Source organism: Cetorhinus maximus, chromosome 3, assembly GCF_964194155.1.
Source record: "Cetorhinus maximus chromosome 3, sCetMax3.hap1.1, whole genome shotgun sequence".
Classification (NCBI taxonomy): Eukaryota; Metazoa; Chordata; class Chondrichthyes; order Lamniformes; family Cetorhinidae; genus Cetorhinus; species Cetorhinus maximus.
The window spans coordinates 5,308,594-5,322,247 of record NC_135881.1 but is presented as its reverse complement, the minus strand read 5'-3'; the positions used below and the strand labels follow the sequence as shown (position 1 = coordinate 5,322,247).

The following is a 13,654-nucleotide window of genomic DNA, read 5'->3' as shown; positions in this document are numbered from 1 at the left end:
AGAGGGAGCTTTACTCTGTATCTAACCCCGTGCTGTACCTGTCCTGGGAGTGTTTGATGGGTACAGTGTAGAGGGAGCTTTACTCTGTATCTAACCCCGTGCTGTACCTGTCCTGGGAGTGTTTGATGGGGACAGTGTAGAGGGAGCTTTACTCTGTATCTAACCCCGTGCTGTACCTGCCCTGGGAGTGTTTGATGGGGACAGTGTAGAGGGAGCTTTACTCTGTATCTAACCCCGTGCTGTACCTGCCCTGGGAGTGTTTGATGGGGACAGTGTAGAGGGAGCTTTACTCGGTATCTAACCCCGTGCTGTACCTGTCCTGGGAGTGTTTGATGGGGACAGTGTAGAGGGAGCTTTACTCTGTATCTAACCCCGTGCTGTACCTGTCCTGGGAGTGTTTGATGGGGACAGTGTAGAGGGAGCTTTACTCTGTATCTAACCCCGTGCTGTACCTGTCCTGGGAGTGTTTGATGGGGACAGTGTAGAGGGAGCTTTACTCTGTATCTAACCCCGTGCTGTACCTGCCCTGGGAGTGTTTAACGGGTGCGTGATTTGTAAAAGTAGTCCATTCCCTGACACGCCTCCTACATTGAGGAACATTAAAACGCACCTGTTTTTTTTAAAAATGGCAGCAGGCCTGAACTCTACAACCTTTAGCTCAGTTGGTCGGCTTTCACCAATTTTCAACAGGTCTGATTAGGTTTAGAGGCCTTCGGATAGAATTTTCTTAAGACAGTTGTCGCAGAGAAGCTGCGTCTGTTCTACCCAGGAAGACGAGGGGGGGGTTTGAAACTTTTTGCTGCTAAGCACAGGATCTAGGGAGTTTTTTCATTTTTAAAGATGACGACAACTCGAAGATTAAGTATAAAAAGGAATATTGAGGTGCGAGGTGTGCTAAATGCTGCTTTCTTCTTACCTGAACGCCTTGGGGTTGAGACCCGCATGGTGAGGAATCATCGTGATCAGCGCATTCTGTAACATCAGAAGACGTCGGTATGTCTTTTCCTGCATTGGTAGTAAGAGTCCCATCCCGCCATCCAGCGTTGCTAGGAAACAGATCAAACATAAATAAATCTCAGAACCGAGGGGGAAGTGTAATCCAATTTCATCGTTGTGTCACTGGGAAATAAACCAACCGTGAAAGGTGTCCAGTGCTGACATAGTGGATAATTTATACTAACCAAACCAAGTAATGTGTTTGTTCTCCCAAGCCAGGTTCTTCTTATTTGAACCATCCATGATGCCGCGGCAAGGTGTCCGCCAGAAGGCATTCACATGAGCTGCCACGTTGAAGTCCGCCCTTCGCAGTAACCGTGTCCCTCCATAGCTCTCCCTTGCTGAAAAAGAATAACCAGAGATTTCTCAAGCATCAGCAATTAAACAGGTCATTTTCAGGCTCACTTTGCTGGGCTGCTGCAAGCTTCAGTCCTTAGGCCTCAGCTATTCACAATCAACAACTTAGATGAGGGAACCAAGTGTAATGCATCAAGTTTGCGGCCAATACACGGTTAGGTTGGAAAGTAAGCTAGGAGGAAGATGCAGAGACTGGATTTGGACAGATGAAGTACATGGGAAAGAACATGGCAGCTGGAGTATAATGGGAGGAAGCACAAAGTTGTCTACTTTAAAAAGAAAAGTAAGAGAATATTTTTTGACTGGGGAATGCTGGTATCCAGAGGGAGCTGGGTTCTCCTTGTACATGAGTCACTGCAACCAACTAGGAAAGTAAATGGTGCGTTAGCCTTTATTACAATGGGATTGGCAGATAACACTGAAGTCGTCTTCGTAAGAACACATCTGGAGCACTGAATACAGTTTTGGTCTCCTCACCTATGAAAGGATATATTTGCTTTGGAGGAAGTGCAACAAAGGTCACTCAGTGGATTCCTTCAATGAAGGGATCTGTCCTGAGATTGAGTAGACTGGGCCTATATACCCTGGAATTTAGAAGAATGAGAAGTGATCTCATTAAAATTTATAACAATCTTAAGGGTTTTGATAAGGTAAATGCTGGGGGATGTGGATGTTTCTCCTGGATGGAGAGTCCAGCACTTATTAAAAAATTCGTTCATGGGATGTGGGCTAGGCTAGCATTTGTGGTCCAACTCTAACTGCCCTTGAGAAGGTGCTGGTGAGCCTTGGACTGTGGTAGTCCTTGTGTAGATACAGCCACAGTGCTGGCAGGGAGGGAGTTCCAGGCGTGGAAAGTTCCAGGCTGTTTGGGATCATGGATGAGAGCGAGGTCATGCCACGAGGAACAGTTTGCAAAGTTTTGACCATCTGCATTAACCTTAATAGTCCCAGTCTGTGTGGTGGCTATTAAACTCTCCAGTATAGACAGCTGGGTGTGGTTGGACTGGGAGGAGCTGTTGGTCCCAGCTAGCACTAGGGGACTTGTAGACATGTGCTAGCTGGAAGGCACAAACACTGTTGATGCCAGAGTATTCAGTGGAGAACAGCTGGACTGTGTCAGCAATGGTTGCTTGGACAAATGTGACACAGCCATGTTTAGGGTATGCAATATGGCAGATGAGGTCAAAACCATCTATCTTGTACCTCCTGGCTTCATCTGATGGGAGATTTCTTGAATGCAAATCACATTGGTGGTGTGTTGTCAAGTGAGGATGCTGACTAAGTGTCTCTTAGCTGCAGATAGTCCCTCAACACTGAGTTGCAGGATGCAAAATGCAGGTCCGAAGGTATAGGAGCCACAGGATTTCATGTTCTGGCGTTTTTTGATTTTGTGATAGCAGAATTCTTCAAGAGCAGCCTTGTGCAATTCAGTTTGCTCTGAGGATCACTGGCTTCCCCAGTGTAGGCCAGGTACTGATGGGTGGCATGACTGGAATGCTGATCCATTGCTACCCATCAGCGAATGTTTAAGGAGGTGGATGGACTGCCGATCAAACAGACTGCTTTGTTCTAGCTGGTGTTGTGTTTCTTGAGTATTGTTAGATTTGCACTCAATCAAGCTATAACTTGAGCCTTGTAGATGGTGGACAGGCTTTGGAGAGTCAGGAAGCAAGAATTCCCAAAGAATTCAGAGCCCCTGACCTGCTCTTGTAGCCACAGTATTTATATGGCTAGTCCAGTTCAGTTTCTGGTCAATGGTAACCCCCAGGATTATGATGGTGGGATTTCCAGCAATAGTGATGCCATTGAATGTCAAGTGGCTATGGTTAGATTCTCTCTTATTGGAGATGACCATTGTCAGGCACTTGCGGGTCACAGTCTCAGGATAAGGAGTTGGCCATTTAGGAGTGAGATGAGGAGAAATTTCTTCACTCAAAGGGTTGTGGATCTTTAAATTTCTACCCAAAGGGTTTGGATGCTCAGTCATTGAATATATTTGAGCAGAGATTTTTGGATATAATGGGAATTAAGCAATATTGCAGGAAGGTGGAATTGAGTAAAAGATAAGCCATGATTATATTGCATGGCAGAGCAGAATGGGTCGATTGGCCTACTTCTGTTCCTATTTCTTAAGTACTTATGTTTCAATGTGACTAGCTGGGTAGAATAATTTGAGTTCTGATTTGGCAGGACAGCAGTGATCTTTGGTATAAAAACAGGTATTACAATAGATACAGGATAGCGATGATTGAGGAGTCAGAAGGTTCTGGGTTTGAGTCTCACTCTAGAGGCCTCAACATAAAATTTTGGCTGACATCCAAGTGCAATACTGAGGGAGGGCGGCACCGTCGGAGGGTCAGCGCCGAGGGAGGGCGGCACCGTCGGAGGGTCAGCGCCGAGGGAGGGCGGCACCGTCGGAGGGTCAGCGCCGAGGGAGGGCGGCACCGTCGGAGGGTCAGCGCCGAGGGAGGGCGGCACCGTCGGAGGGTCAGCGCCGAGGGAGGGCGGCACCGTCGGAGGGTCAGCGCCGAGGGAGGGCGGCACCGTCGGAGGGTCAGCGCCGAGGGAGGGCGGCACCGTGGGAGGGTCAGCGCCGAGGGAGGGCGGCACCGTGGGAGGGTCAGCGCCGAGGGAGGGCGGCACCGTGGGAGGGTCAGCGCCGAGGGAGGGCGGCACCGTCGGAGGGTCAGCGCCGAGGGAGGGCGGCACCGTGGGAGGGTCAGCGCCGAGGGAGGGCGGCACCGTGGGAGGGTCAGCGCCGAGGGAGGGCGGCACCGTGGGAGGGTCAGCGCCGAGGGAGGGCGGCGCCGTCGGTGGGTCAGCGCCGAGGGAGGGCGGCGCCGTCGGTGGCTCAGCGCCGAGGGAGGGCGGCGCCGTCGGAGGGTCAGCGCCGAGGGAGGGCGGCGCTGTCGGAGGGTCAGCGCCGAGGGAGGGCGGCGCCGTCGGAGGGTCAGCGCCGAGGGAGGGCAGCGCCAAGGGAGGGCGGCGCCGTCGGAGGGTCAGCGCAGAGGGAGGGCAGCACCGTCGGAGGGTGAGCACTGAGGGAGCGCTATACCGTCAGGGGGTCGGTAACGAGGGAGTGCTGCTCTATCAGAAGGGCAGTACTGAGGGAGCGCTGCTCTATCAGAAGGGCAGTACTGAGGGAGCACTGCTCTATCAGAAGATCAGTACTGAGGAAGCTTTGCACTGTCAAAGAAGCAGGACAGTGAGCACTGCACCATCGTAGGGGTAGTACTGAGAGACTGCTGCACTGTCAAGAGGTACCGTCTTTTGGATAAGATGTTAATGTTGTGTTTATTTGTGCTGCAACACTAGGGGGTGCACTTCCTGCACATGCTCAGTAGTAGACTCAATGTCAGGGTGTCAGCTGGCAGCATTAATACAAACAAGTTGGCTTGACACAGACTAACAAAGTTCATGTTACCCATTTTTAGGTCTGTGCAGTCCTTAACCAATTGCAAGCTTTTGTACTTAGCCCATCTATCATTTAGCAACTATTTCCTCTGTAAAACATGTTTCTGACAATTCAGTAAATGAAGAAAATATCAGGAAATTTCAGTAAAGGTCGTCTGTGCTGGGGCCTCAACTTGTTACAATTTATATCAATAACTTAGATGAGGAGAGCGAAGGCAATGATTACTAAATTTGCAGATGACACAAAGATAGGTCGGAAAATATGTTGTGAAGAGGACATAAGGAGGTTGCAGGCAGAAATAGATAGGATGAGTGAGTGGGTAAAAATATGGCAGATGGAGCACAATGTAGGAAAATGTGAAGTTGTTCACTTTGGCAGGAAGAGTAAAAAAGCAGAGTATTACTTAAATGTAGAACAACTGCAGAATCTGGAGGTGCAGAGGGTGTTCTCACGCATGAGTCACAAAAAGCTAGTATGCAGGTACAGGTAATTAAGACAACTAATGCAATGCTAACCTTCCTTGATAGAGGAATTGAACATAAAAGTAAGGATGTTATGCTTCAGTTACACAGGTCATTGGTGAGACCACATCTCGAATAGTGTGTGCAGTTTTGGTCTCCTTATTTAACAAAAGATGTTAATGCATTAGAGACAGTTCAGAGGAGGTTTACTAGATTGATACCTTGAACGAGTGGGTTGTCTTATGAGGATAGGTTGGACAGGCTGGGCTTGTTTCCACTGGAGTTTAGAAGAGTGAGGGGGTGACTTGATTGAAGTATATAAGATCCTGAACGGTATTGACAAGGCAGACATGTAAAGGATGTTTCCTCTTGTCAGTGCATCCATAACTAGGTGGCACCGTTTTAAAATTAGGGGGCGTCTTTTTAGGTCAGATGGAGAATTTTTTTCCCCTCAGAGGGTTATGAGACTTTGTCTGCCTCAACAGGCGGTGGAGGTGGGGGTCATTGAATATCTTTAAGACAGAGGCAGATTGCCTAACAAGAATCTAAGGTAATCGGGGGTAGATGGGAATGTGGATTTGGAAACACAAACAGATGGGCCATGATCTTATTGAATGGCGGAGCAGGCTTAACAGGCCGAATGGCCTCCTTCTGCTTCTATTTCGTATGCATCAACCTCCAATGAGGAGAATTGATTGTAATATTTCGTTTAGGGGCACCTTTTGGTAAAATTCCATATACAAAGTATTTTTGACTAAAATATTTAAGAAAAAATTACCCAACATAGGACTTGAAATGATGACCATGGGACTAAGAAACCCATTATCTACCAGCTAAATTACCTGGGCGGTGTAGAAACTTCTTGCACAAAGCCTTAACACAATGGACCCAGCTTAAGGAAACAACACTCAGATATAATCTCATTTAGATTATGATTCCATCATAGATTGGGATCTGGGATGAATCGTTGCCAGCAAATTATGTTTTCCTATGGTTTCAGTGCTACACTGAAATGCTACAGTGGAATTCCCATTATAATGACACTTTGTGGTATTACTAGTAACAGCCACACATGCGAGTACCAAATTTTAACATTGGCATTCCCATGGGAAATGCTTGTATTGCAGGTTTTGTTGCAGTGCGAGACTACATAGCCTCTGATAAATCCAGGCTCCTGTAGTCGACCAGAAAGCCGCAATGTGGGCCAAGTACGCATGCGCAACTGTTCCTGATGCCTTTCCAGTCAACAGCAGGAGTTTGTGAGATATTAAGCCAAACCCCCATCTTCCCTCTCAGGTGGACACACAAGATCTCATAGCACTATTTTGGGGGGAGAAAAAAGCAGGGGAGCTCCCCCTGGTGTCCTGGCCAATATGTATCCCTCAACCAACTCCACCAATTATCATAATTACATTACTGTTTATGGCAGTTTGCTGTGCGCATATGGCTGCCGCATTTCCTGCTTTACACCAGTGACTACACTTTGAAAATATTGCTGAGAAGAGCTTGCTGTCAAAGCTTTTCATCTTGCATTCATAAGGAAAGATATGCGAGAATACCAAACCTAAAGGGAACAACAATTTATACTGCATGAGGAGAATGATGATTAGTTGACAAGTTGGTCCCATTAGATTGGAATTTGGTGAATGAATTTTTCAAGAAAGGAGGGAGAGAGAAAACAGTGAACTACAGGACAGTTAACATTAGAGTTTTTTGAGGATGTAACTAGGAGGGTAGATAAAGGGGAACCAGATGCAGTATACCTGGATTTCCAAAAGGCATTCGATAAGGTGCCGCACAAAAGGCTAATATAGGCAAGGTAAGGGCTCATGGAGTTGGGGGTAATACATTAGCATGGATAGAGGATTGGTTAACAATGGAAGGATCAGTGCTGGGGCCTCAGCTATTTACAATCTATATTAATTGTAAATTAATAAGTGTTGATGGTCAGAGAGATTTGCATGCGCTTGTATAAGGAACACAAAGTTAGCATGCAGGTGTAGCAAGCAATGAGAAAGGCAAATGGCATATTGACTTTATTGCAAGGGGACTGGAGTACAAGAATAAAGAAGTCTTGCTACAGTTGTACAGGATTTTAGCGAGAATGCATCTGGAGTACCATGTGCAGTTTTGGTCTCCACATTTAAGAAAGAATACATGTGCAGTGGAGGCGGTACAATGAAAGTTCACTAGATTGGTCCCTGGGATGAACAGGTTGACCTATGATGAGAGGCTGAACAAATTGGGCTTATATTCTCTGCAGTTTAGAAGAATGAGGGGCAATCTCACTGAAACATACAAAATTCTAAATGGGCTTGACAGGGTGGATGCTGAGAGATTGTTTCCACTGGTTGGGGAATGCAAAACACAGGGCACAATCTCGGGTAGGTGTGGAGAAATTACTTCACTCAAAGGGTTGTGAATCTTTGGAATTCTCTATCCCAGCCTTAAATATATTCAACGATGGAGCACCCACAACCCTCAGGGGCAGACAGATTTTTGGTCTCCCAGGGAATCAAGGGATACGGGGAGCGGGCAGGAAAATGGAGTTGAAGCCCAAGATCAGCCACAATGGTATTGAACAGCAGAGCAGGCTCAATGGACCATGTGGTCTACTCCTCCTATTTCTCGTGTTCTTAGCATTTGCTTCAAGGCTTAAGAACTTAAACAAGTTCTGGGCCAGTATTGTATGCATATACAGGGTCAAAAACATGACAGCACAGGCTGCTTAGAAGAACAGCTTTACCTGACAAAGCATCTTGCTACCTTTATAAAAAGGGTTATGGCTGGAGGTTACAAGAATTCAGATTATCAAATCAAAAAAAGACTTGCATTCATATAAGAACATTAGAAATAGGAACAGAAGGCGGCCATTTGGCCCCTCAAGCCTGCCCCGCCATTTAATAAGATCGTGGCTGATCTGCCCCAGGCCTCAACTCCTCTTTCGTGCCAGCTCCTCATAACCCTCAACATTTCAAAAATCTATCCACATCCTCTTTAAATACTTTCAGTGATCTAGCCTCCACAATTCTCTGCCATTCACTACCCTCAGAGAAGAAATTCCTTCGCATCTCAGTTTTAAATGAGCGTCCCCTTATTCTGTAACTATCTCCCCTATTTCGAGATTCCCCCACTAGCGGAAATATCTTCTCAGCATCTACCTCAGAATCTTATACGTTTCAATAAGATCGCCCCTCATTCTTCTAAACTCTAATGAATAAAGGCCTAACCTGTTCAGCCATTCTTGATAAGTCAACCCCCTTCAAGCCAGGAGTCGGCCTAGTGAGTCTCTTTTGAATTGCCTCCAATGCCAGTATATCCTTTCTTAAATACAGGGACCAATAGCACCTTTCACAACCTCAGGACTTCCCAAAGTGCTTTACAGCCGATGAAGTACTGGTACTTTGATACATAATCAATATTACAACACAGGAAGTGCTCCACATGATCCTGTGCTGCCGCGATTGGGTGTTTTCACATCTACTAAGGCAGATCAGGTTTTTAAATGCAGAAATAGATAAATATTCTGAACTTTAGCCTGATTACACAAGGAGAATATATGGAAAACTTTCCCCCTGGAGATCAAGGAGAGGGGCTGACTCCAAAATAGAATATACGATACATAACGTACAGAAGGAACAATTCGATTAGCATTGGGCCTTGCCTTATATTCTTTAAGAAAGATCAGACTCCAAAACTGGTGAATGGTACCTTTACAGCATACACTGAGGAAAGAGAGAGAGAGAGAGCACGGAAAAATCATAAAAGCAAGGTAGAGCTGAATCCTCACCACCGCACAGAGAGTAATGACAAGTGGCTCATACCTTCTGGCTGGTACATATAGACCAGGAGATTCTTCTCACGATCAGACACTGAAATCAAAATGGAAGAAAAAATATACAGTCAGCTACACAGAGCACTTAAAGGAAGCCAGAGAGAATTGCCGATGTACCACAACTTCTTAAAATTCACGGTGCTGGTTATACCGAAGACTTGTCAGGCAAAACCCTGTGTTGCAAGCTCCAAATCTCCAGCCAAAATTTTTCCACAAATGATGGACTGGATTATCAGGAGAAGGAGAAAGCATGAATGCAAATGAGAGAAGGAAATAAAATTCTGGGAAATCTGAAACACATTTAAAAAAAAATGTAAATTCACAGCTCGTCCCTGAAGAATAGAAAAGAGGCTTCCAGTGGAGGTGCTTCTTCAGATTTAGGATGCTTTGGCATTCAGATGAAGGTCATACCTCCAGCGTTAACCTATCTTACAGACACTGAGGGAGCTGTTGTGCTTTCCCAACATTTCTCTGCACTGAAAGTGAGGAAGTGGTGAACTAAAGTAGAAAGCAAGGAGTAAGGAAGTCTCACTATAAAGCAGGCAGCCATTGAGTGCAATGAATGTGGATTATGTTCAAAGATCAAAAGGTTTAGTAGGCATGATACCCAATTTGACAGAAACACAGGACTTGGTGCTGAAACAGGGGGGGGAATGAAAAGGTCCAGGTTTGTCCTATAGGGTGAGGAGAATGGGATTACCCGGCCACTCTATCCCTCCTTCTATATTCTCAGGTTTGTCAAAGGGAGGAAGGCTTTATTAATGGCAAGGTTGGTTAAATTGCAAGCTGCCCATGGGTTTTTCCCATTAGTTCTTTAACACAGGGTCATGCAGAGGGTGGAGGGGCAGTAAGGAGAGAAAAGTTAATTTATTAGTAGTAGAAGTAAACCTTTGGGCAATGATCTACAAGATCAGACCTGCACAGTAACTCACCAAGGAATCCCAGCTGAGAGTTGTCTACCATGAATTCTATGCTGTACACTTCCAGGAGTTTGGGATCCTGAGGATAAGTGACATTAACAATTAAGAGGTGAGCTTCGAAAAAAGAAACACCCACACACTGCATTAATCTACCTTAAAATCGCTAACTTCCTTCTCTTCAATTGGCCATGTTTACCCTTTCCTAGGGTACGATTCCACAATCATCAGGAACCCGTGCTACTTAATCCAAACTGACAGCCTGGGTTCAGAGATGGGTATCACAGCTGAACCCTGATTCTTTACTTAACTTCCCCACACATTATTTACCAGTGATACGGGGGGGCAGTGGGATTGGGCTGAGGGAGTGGGGGTCGGGGTTACTTGTCAGGAGCAAGCACCTCAGCCAGTCCTCTCCCCCAACACAGGACTGCTGAAGCCAACTACATTTCTCCAGCAGACAGCAGGTAACTCAGCCAATACTAGGGGCTGCTCCTGGGGCGTTCCAGCTCTGCTGGTTTGGATAGGCACTGCATTAACCAGTCACGTTTAATACTCAATTTAGCAAAGCCCCCAAGTATTAGAGAATACACAATGCTTACAGTATAATGTTTCAATCAATTTTTATCCCCTGCTTTTAACAGGACCCCCTCATGTGTGGCTAAAATGAATTTTAGAAGTTTGTTTAGCATTGAGACTACCTGGTGGCTCCAATGATAAATGGAAGGTCAGTGTTGACCTCAGCTAAGGCCCCTGCCAGAGTCCTATGTTTGTCCTCAAACCCCCTGCAGTAGGTAGGGATCATAGGTGTCCAACAGGTTACCTGTGCCTCAGGAACATCCAGCAACCCCAGTGGACAGGAAGGGCTTGATGAAATATCCCAAAGTTTGGACAATCTGCCAGCATCACAAACGACTAAAAGACCCTTTGGTGAGATAGCAAAGAATAACCAGCGCCTATTGACTTACGCCTGAGATAAGTCAGCACCTTCAAGAGAGACAGAGGAAAACTTCAAGGTGGGTAATATTACATTAATCACAGAATGGCTACAGAAGGAAGACATATGCCCCTCGTGTCTCTGCTGGTTCTCTGAAGCAGCAATTCACCTAATGTCAAATCCCCAGCCTTTTCCCTGTAACTGCACATTCTTCCTTTTCAGATAATAGTCCTATTCCCTCTTGAATGCCTCGATTGAATCTGCCTCCACTACATTCTCAGGCAGTGCATTCAAGATCCTAATCACTTGCTGTGTGAAAAAGTTTTTCCTCATGTCACCATTGCTTCTTTTGCCAAGCACCTTAAATCTGTGCCCTCTTGTTCATAGAAACTAGGAGGAGTAGGCCATTCCGCCATTCGAGCCTGCTCTGCCATTCATTATGATCATGGCTGATCATCCAACTCCTGCTTCCGCTTTCTCCCCATACCCTTTCATTCCTTTCGCCCCAACAGCTATCTCTAACTCCTTATTGAAAACATACAATGTTTTGGTCTCAACTACTTTCTGTGGTAACGAATTCCGCAGGCTCACCACTCTCTGGGTGAAGAAATTTCTCCTCATCTCAGTCCTAAATGGTCAACCCCATATCCTCAGACTGTGACCCCTGGCTCTGGACTCCCCCACCATCAGGAACATCCTTCCTGCATCTACCCTGTCTAGTCCTGTTAGAATTTTATAGGTTTCTATGAGATCCCCCTCATTCTTCTGAACTGCAGCAAATATAATCCTAATCGACTCAATCTCTCATCATATGTCAGTCCCACCATCCCAGGAATCAGTTGGGTAAACCTTCGCTGCACTCCCTCTATAGCAAGTACATCCTTCCTCAGATAAGGAGACCAAAACTGCACACAATATTCCAGGTGTGGTCTCACCAAGGCCCTGAACAATTGCAGCAAGACATCCCTGTTCCTGTATTCGAATCCTCTGGCTATGAAGGCCAACATACCATTTGCCTTCTTTACCGCCTGCTGCACCTGCATGCTTACCTTCAGTGACTGGTGTACAAGGACACCCAGGTCTCATTGCATATTTCCCTCTCTCAATTTATAGCCATTCAGATAATAATCTGCCTTCCGGTTTTTGCTACCAAAATGGATAACCTCACATTTACCCACATTATACTGCATCTGCCATGCATTTACCCACTCACTCAGCTTGTCCAAATCACACTGAAGCATCTCTGCATCCTCCTCACAGCTCACTCTCCCACCCAGCTTTGTGTCATCTGCAAATTTGGAGATATTACATTTAATTCCCTCATCTAAATCATTAATGTATATTGTTGAATAACTGGGGTCCCAGCATCGATCCATGCGGTATCCCACTAGTCACTGCCTGCCATTCGGAAAAAGACCCATTCATATTCTTTGTTTCCTGTCCGTCAACCAGTTTTCTATCCATCTCAATACACTACCCCCAATCCCATGCGCTTTAATTTTACACGCCAATCTCTTATGTGGGACTTTGTCGAAAGCCTTCTAACAGTCCAAATAAACCACATCCACTGGATCCCTCTCATCAACTCTACTAGTTACATCCTCGAAAAATTCCAGTAGATTTGTCAAGCATGATTTCCCTTTCATAAATCCATGCTGACTCTGTCCGATTCTGCCACTGTTTTCCAAGTGCTCAGCTATTAAATCTTTTATGATGGACTCTAGAATTTTCCCCACTACCGATGTCAGGCTGACTGGTCTATAATACCCTGTTTTCTCTCTGCCTCCCTTTTTAAATAGTGGGGTTACATTAGCTATCCTCCAATCTGTAGGAACTGTTCCAGAGTCTATAGAATCTCGGAAGATGACCACCAATGCATCCACTATTTCTAGGGCCACTTCCTTAATTTCTCTAGGATGTAGATTATCAGGCTCCGGGGATTTATCGGCCTTCAATACCATCAATTTCCCCAACACCATTTCCCTACTAATACTGATTTCTTTCAGTTCCTCCCTCTCACTAAACCCTGTGTTCCCCAACATTTCTGGTATGTTATTAGTGTCCTCCTTTGTGAAGACAGAACCAAAGTATATATTTAGTTGGTCAGCCATTTCTTTGTTCCCCATTATAAATTCCCCTGTTTCTGACTGTAAGGGACCTACATTTGTCTTCACCAATCTTTTTCTCTTCACATACCAATAGAAACTTTTACAGTTAGTTTTTATGTTCCCCGCAAGCTTACTCTCGTACTCTATTTTCCCCTTCTTAATCAATCCCTTGGTCCTCCTTTGCTGAATTCTAAACTGCTCCCAGTCCTCAGGTCTGTTTTTTCTGGCCAATTTGTATGCCTCTTCCTTGGACCTAATACTATCTCTAATTTCCCTTGTAAGCCATGGTTTGGCCGCCTTTCCTGTTTTACTTTTGCGCCAGACAGGAATAAACAATTGTTGCAGTTCACCCATGCACTCTTTGAATGTTTGCCATTGCCTATCCACCATCATCCCTTTAAGTAATGTTTCACAATCCATCATAGCCAACTCGCGCCTCATACCATCGTAGTTTCCTTTATCAAGTCTCAGAATCAACTAAGTCACTCTCCATCTTGATGAAGAATTCTATCATATTATGGTCGCTCATCCCCAAGGGGCCTCGCACAACTAGATTGCCAATTATTCCTTTCTCATTACACAATACCCAGTCAAGGATGGCCTGTTCTCTTGTTGGTTCCTCAATGTA

The 13,654-nt window shown here is 45.6% G+C and overlaps 1 protein-coding gene across 1 annotated transcript in view; it reads right to left on the bottom strand.

Moving 5' to 3' along the window:
* The window catches only part of cpsf1 (cleavage and polyadenylation specific factor 1), a 114,467-nt gene that overhangs the window by 4,291 nt on the left and 96,522 nt on the right, over positions 1-13,654 (bottom strand). The window contains exons 34-37 of the mRNA XM_078536209.1: positions 9,997-10,063; positions 9,054-9,101; positions 1,182-1,337; positions 917-1,046 (exon numbers count right to left, since the gene is read on the bottom strand). Coding sequence (XP_078392335.1) covers positions 917-1,046; positions 1,182-1,337; positions 9,054-9,101; positions 9,997-10,063 — 401 coding nt within the window. The remainder of the gene's footprint in view (positions 1-916; positions 1,047-1,181; positions 1,338-9,053; positions 9,102-9,996; positions 10,064-13,654) is intronic.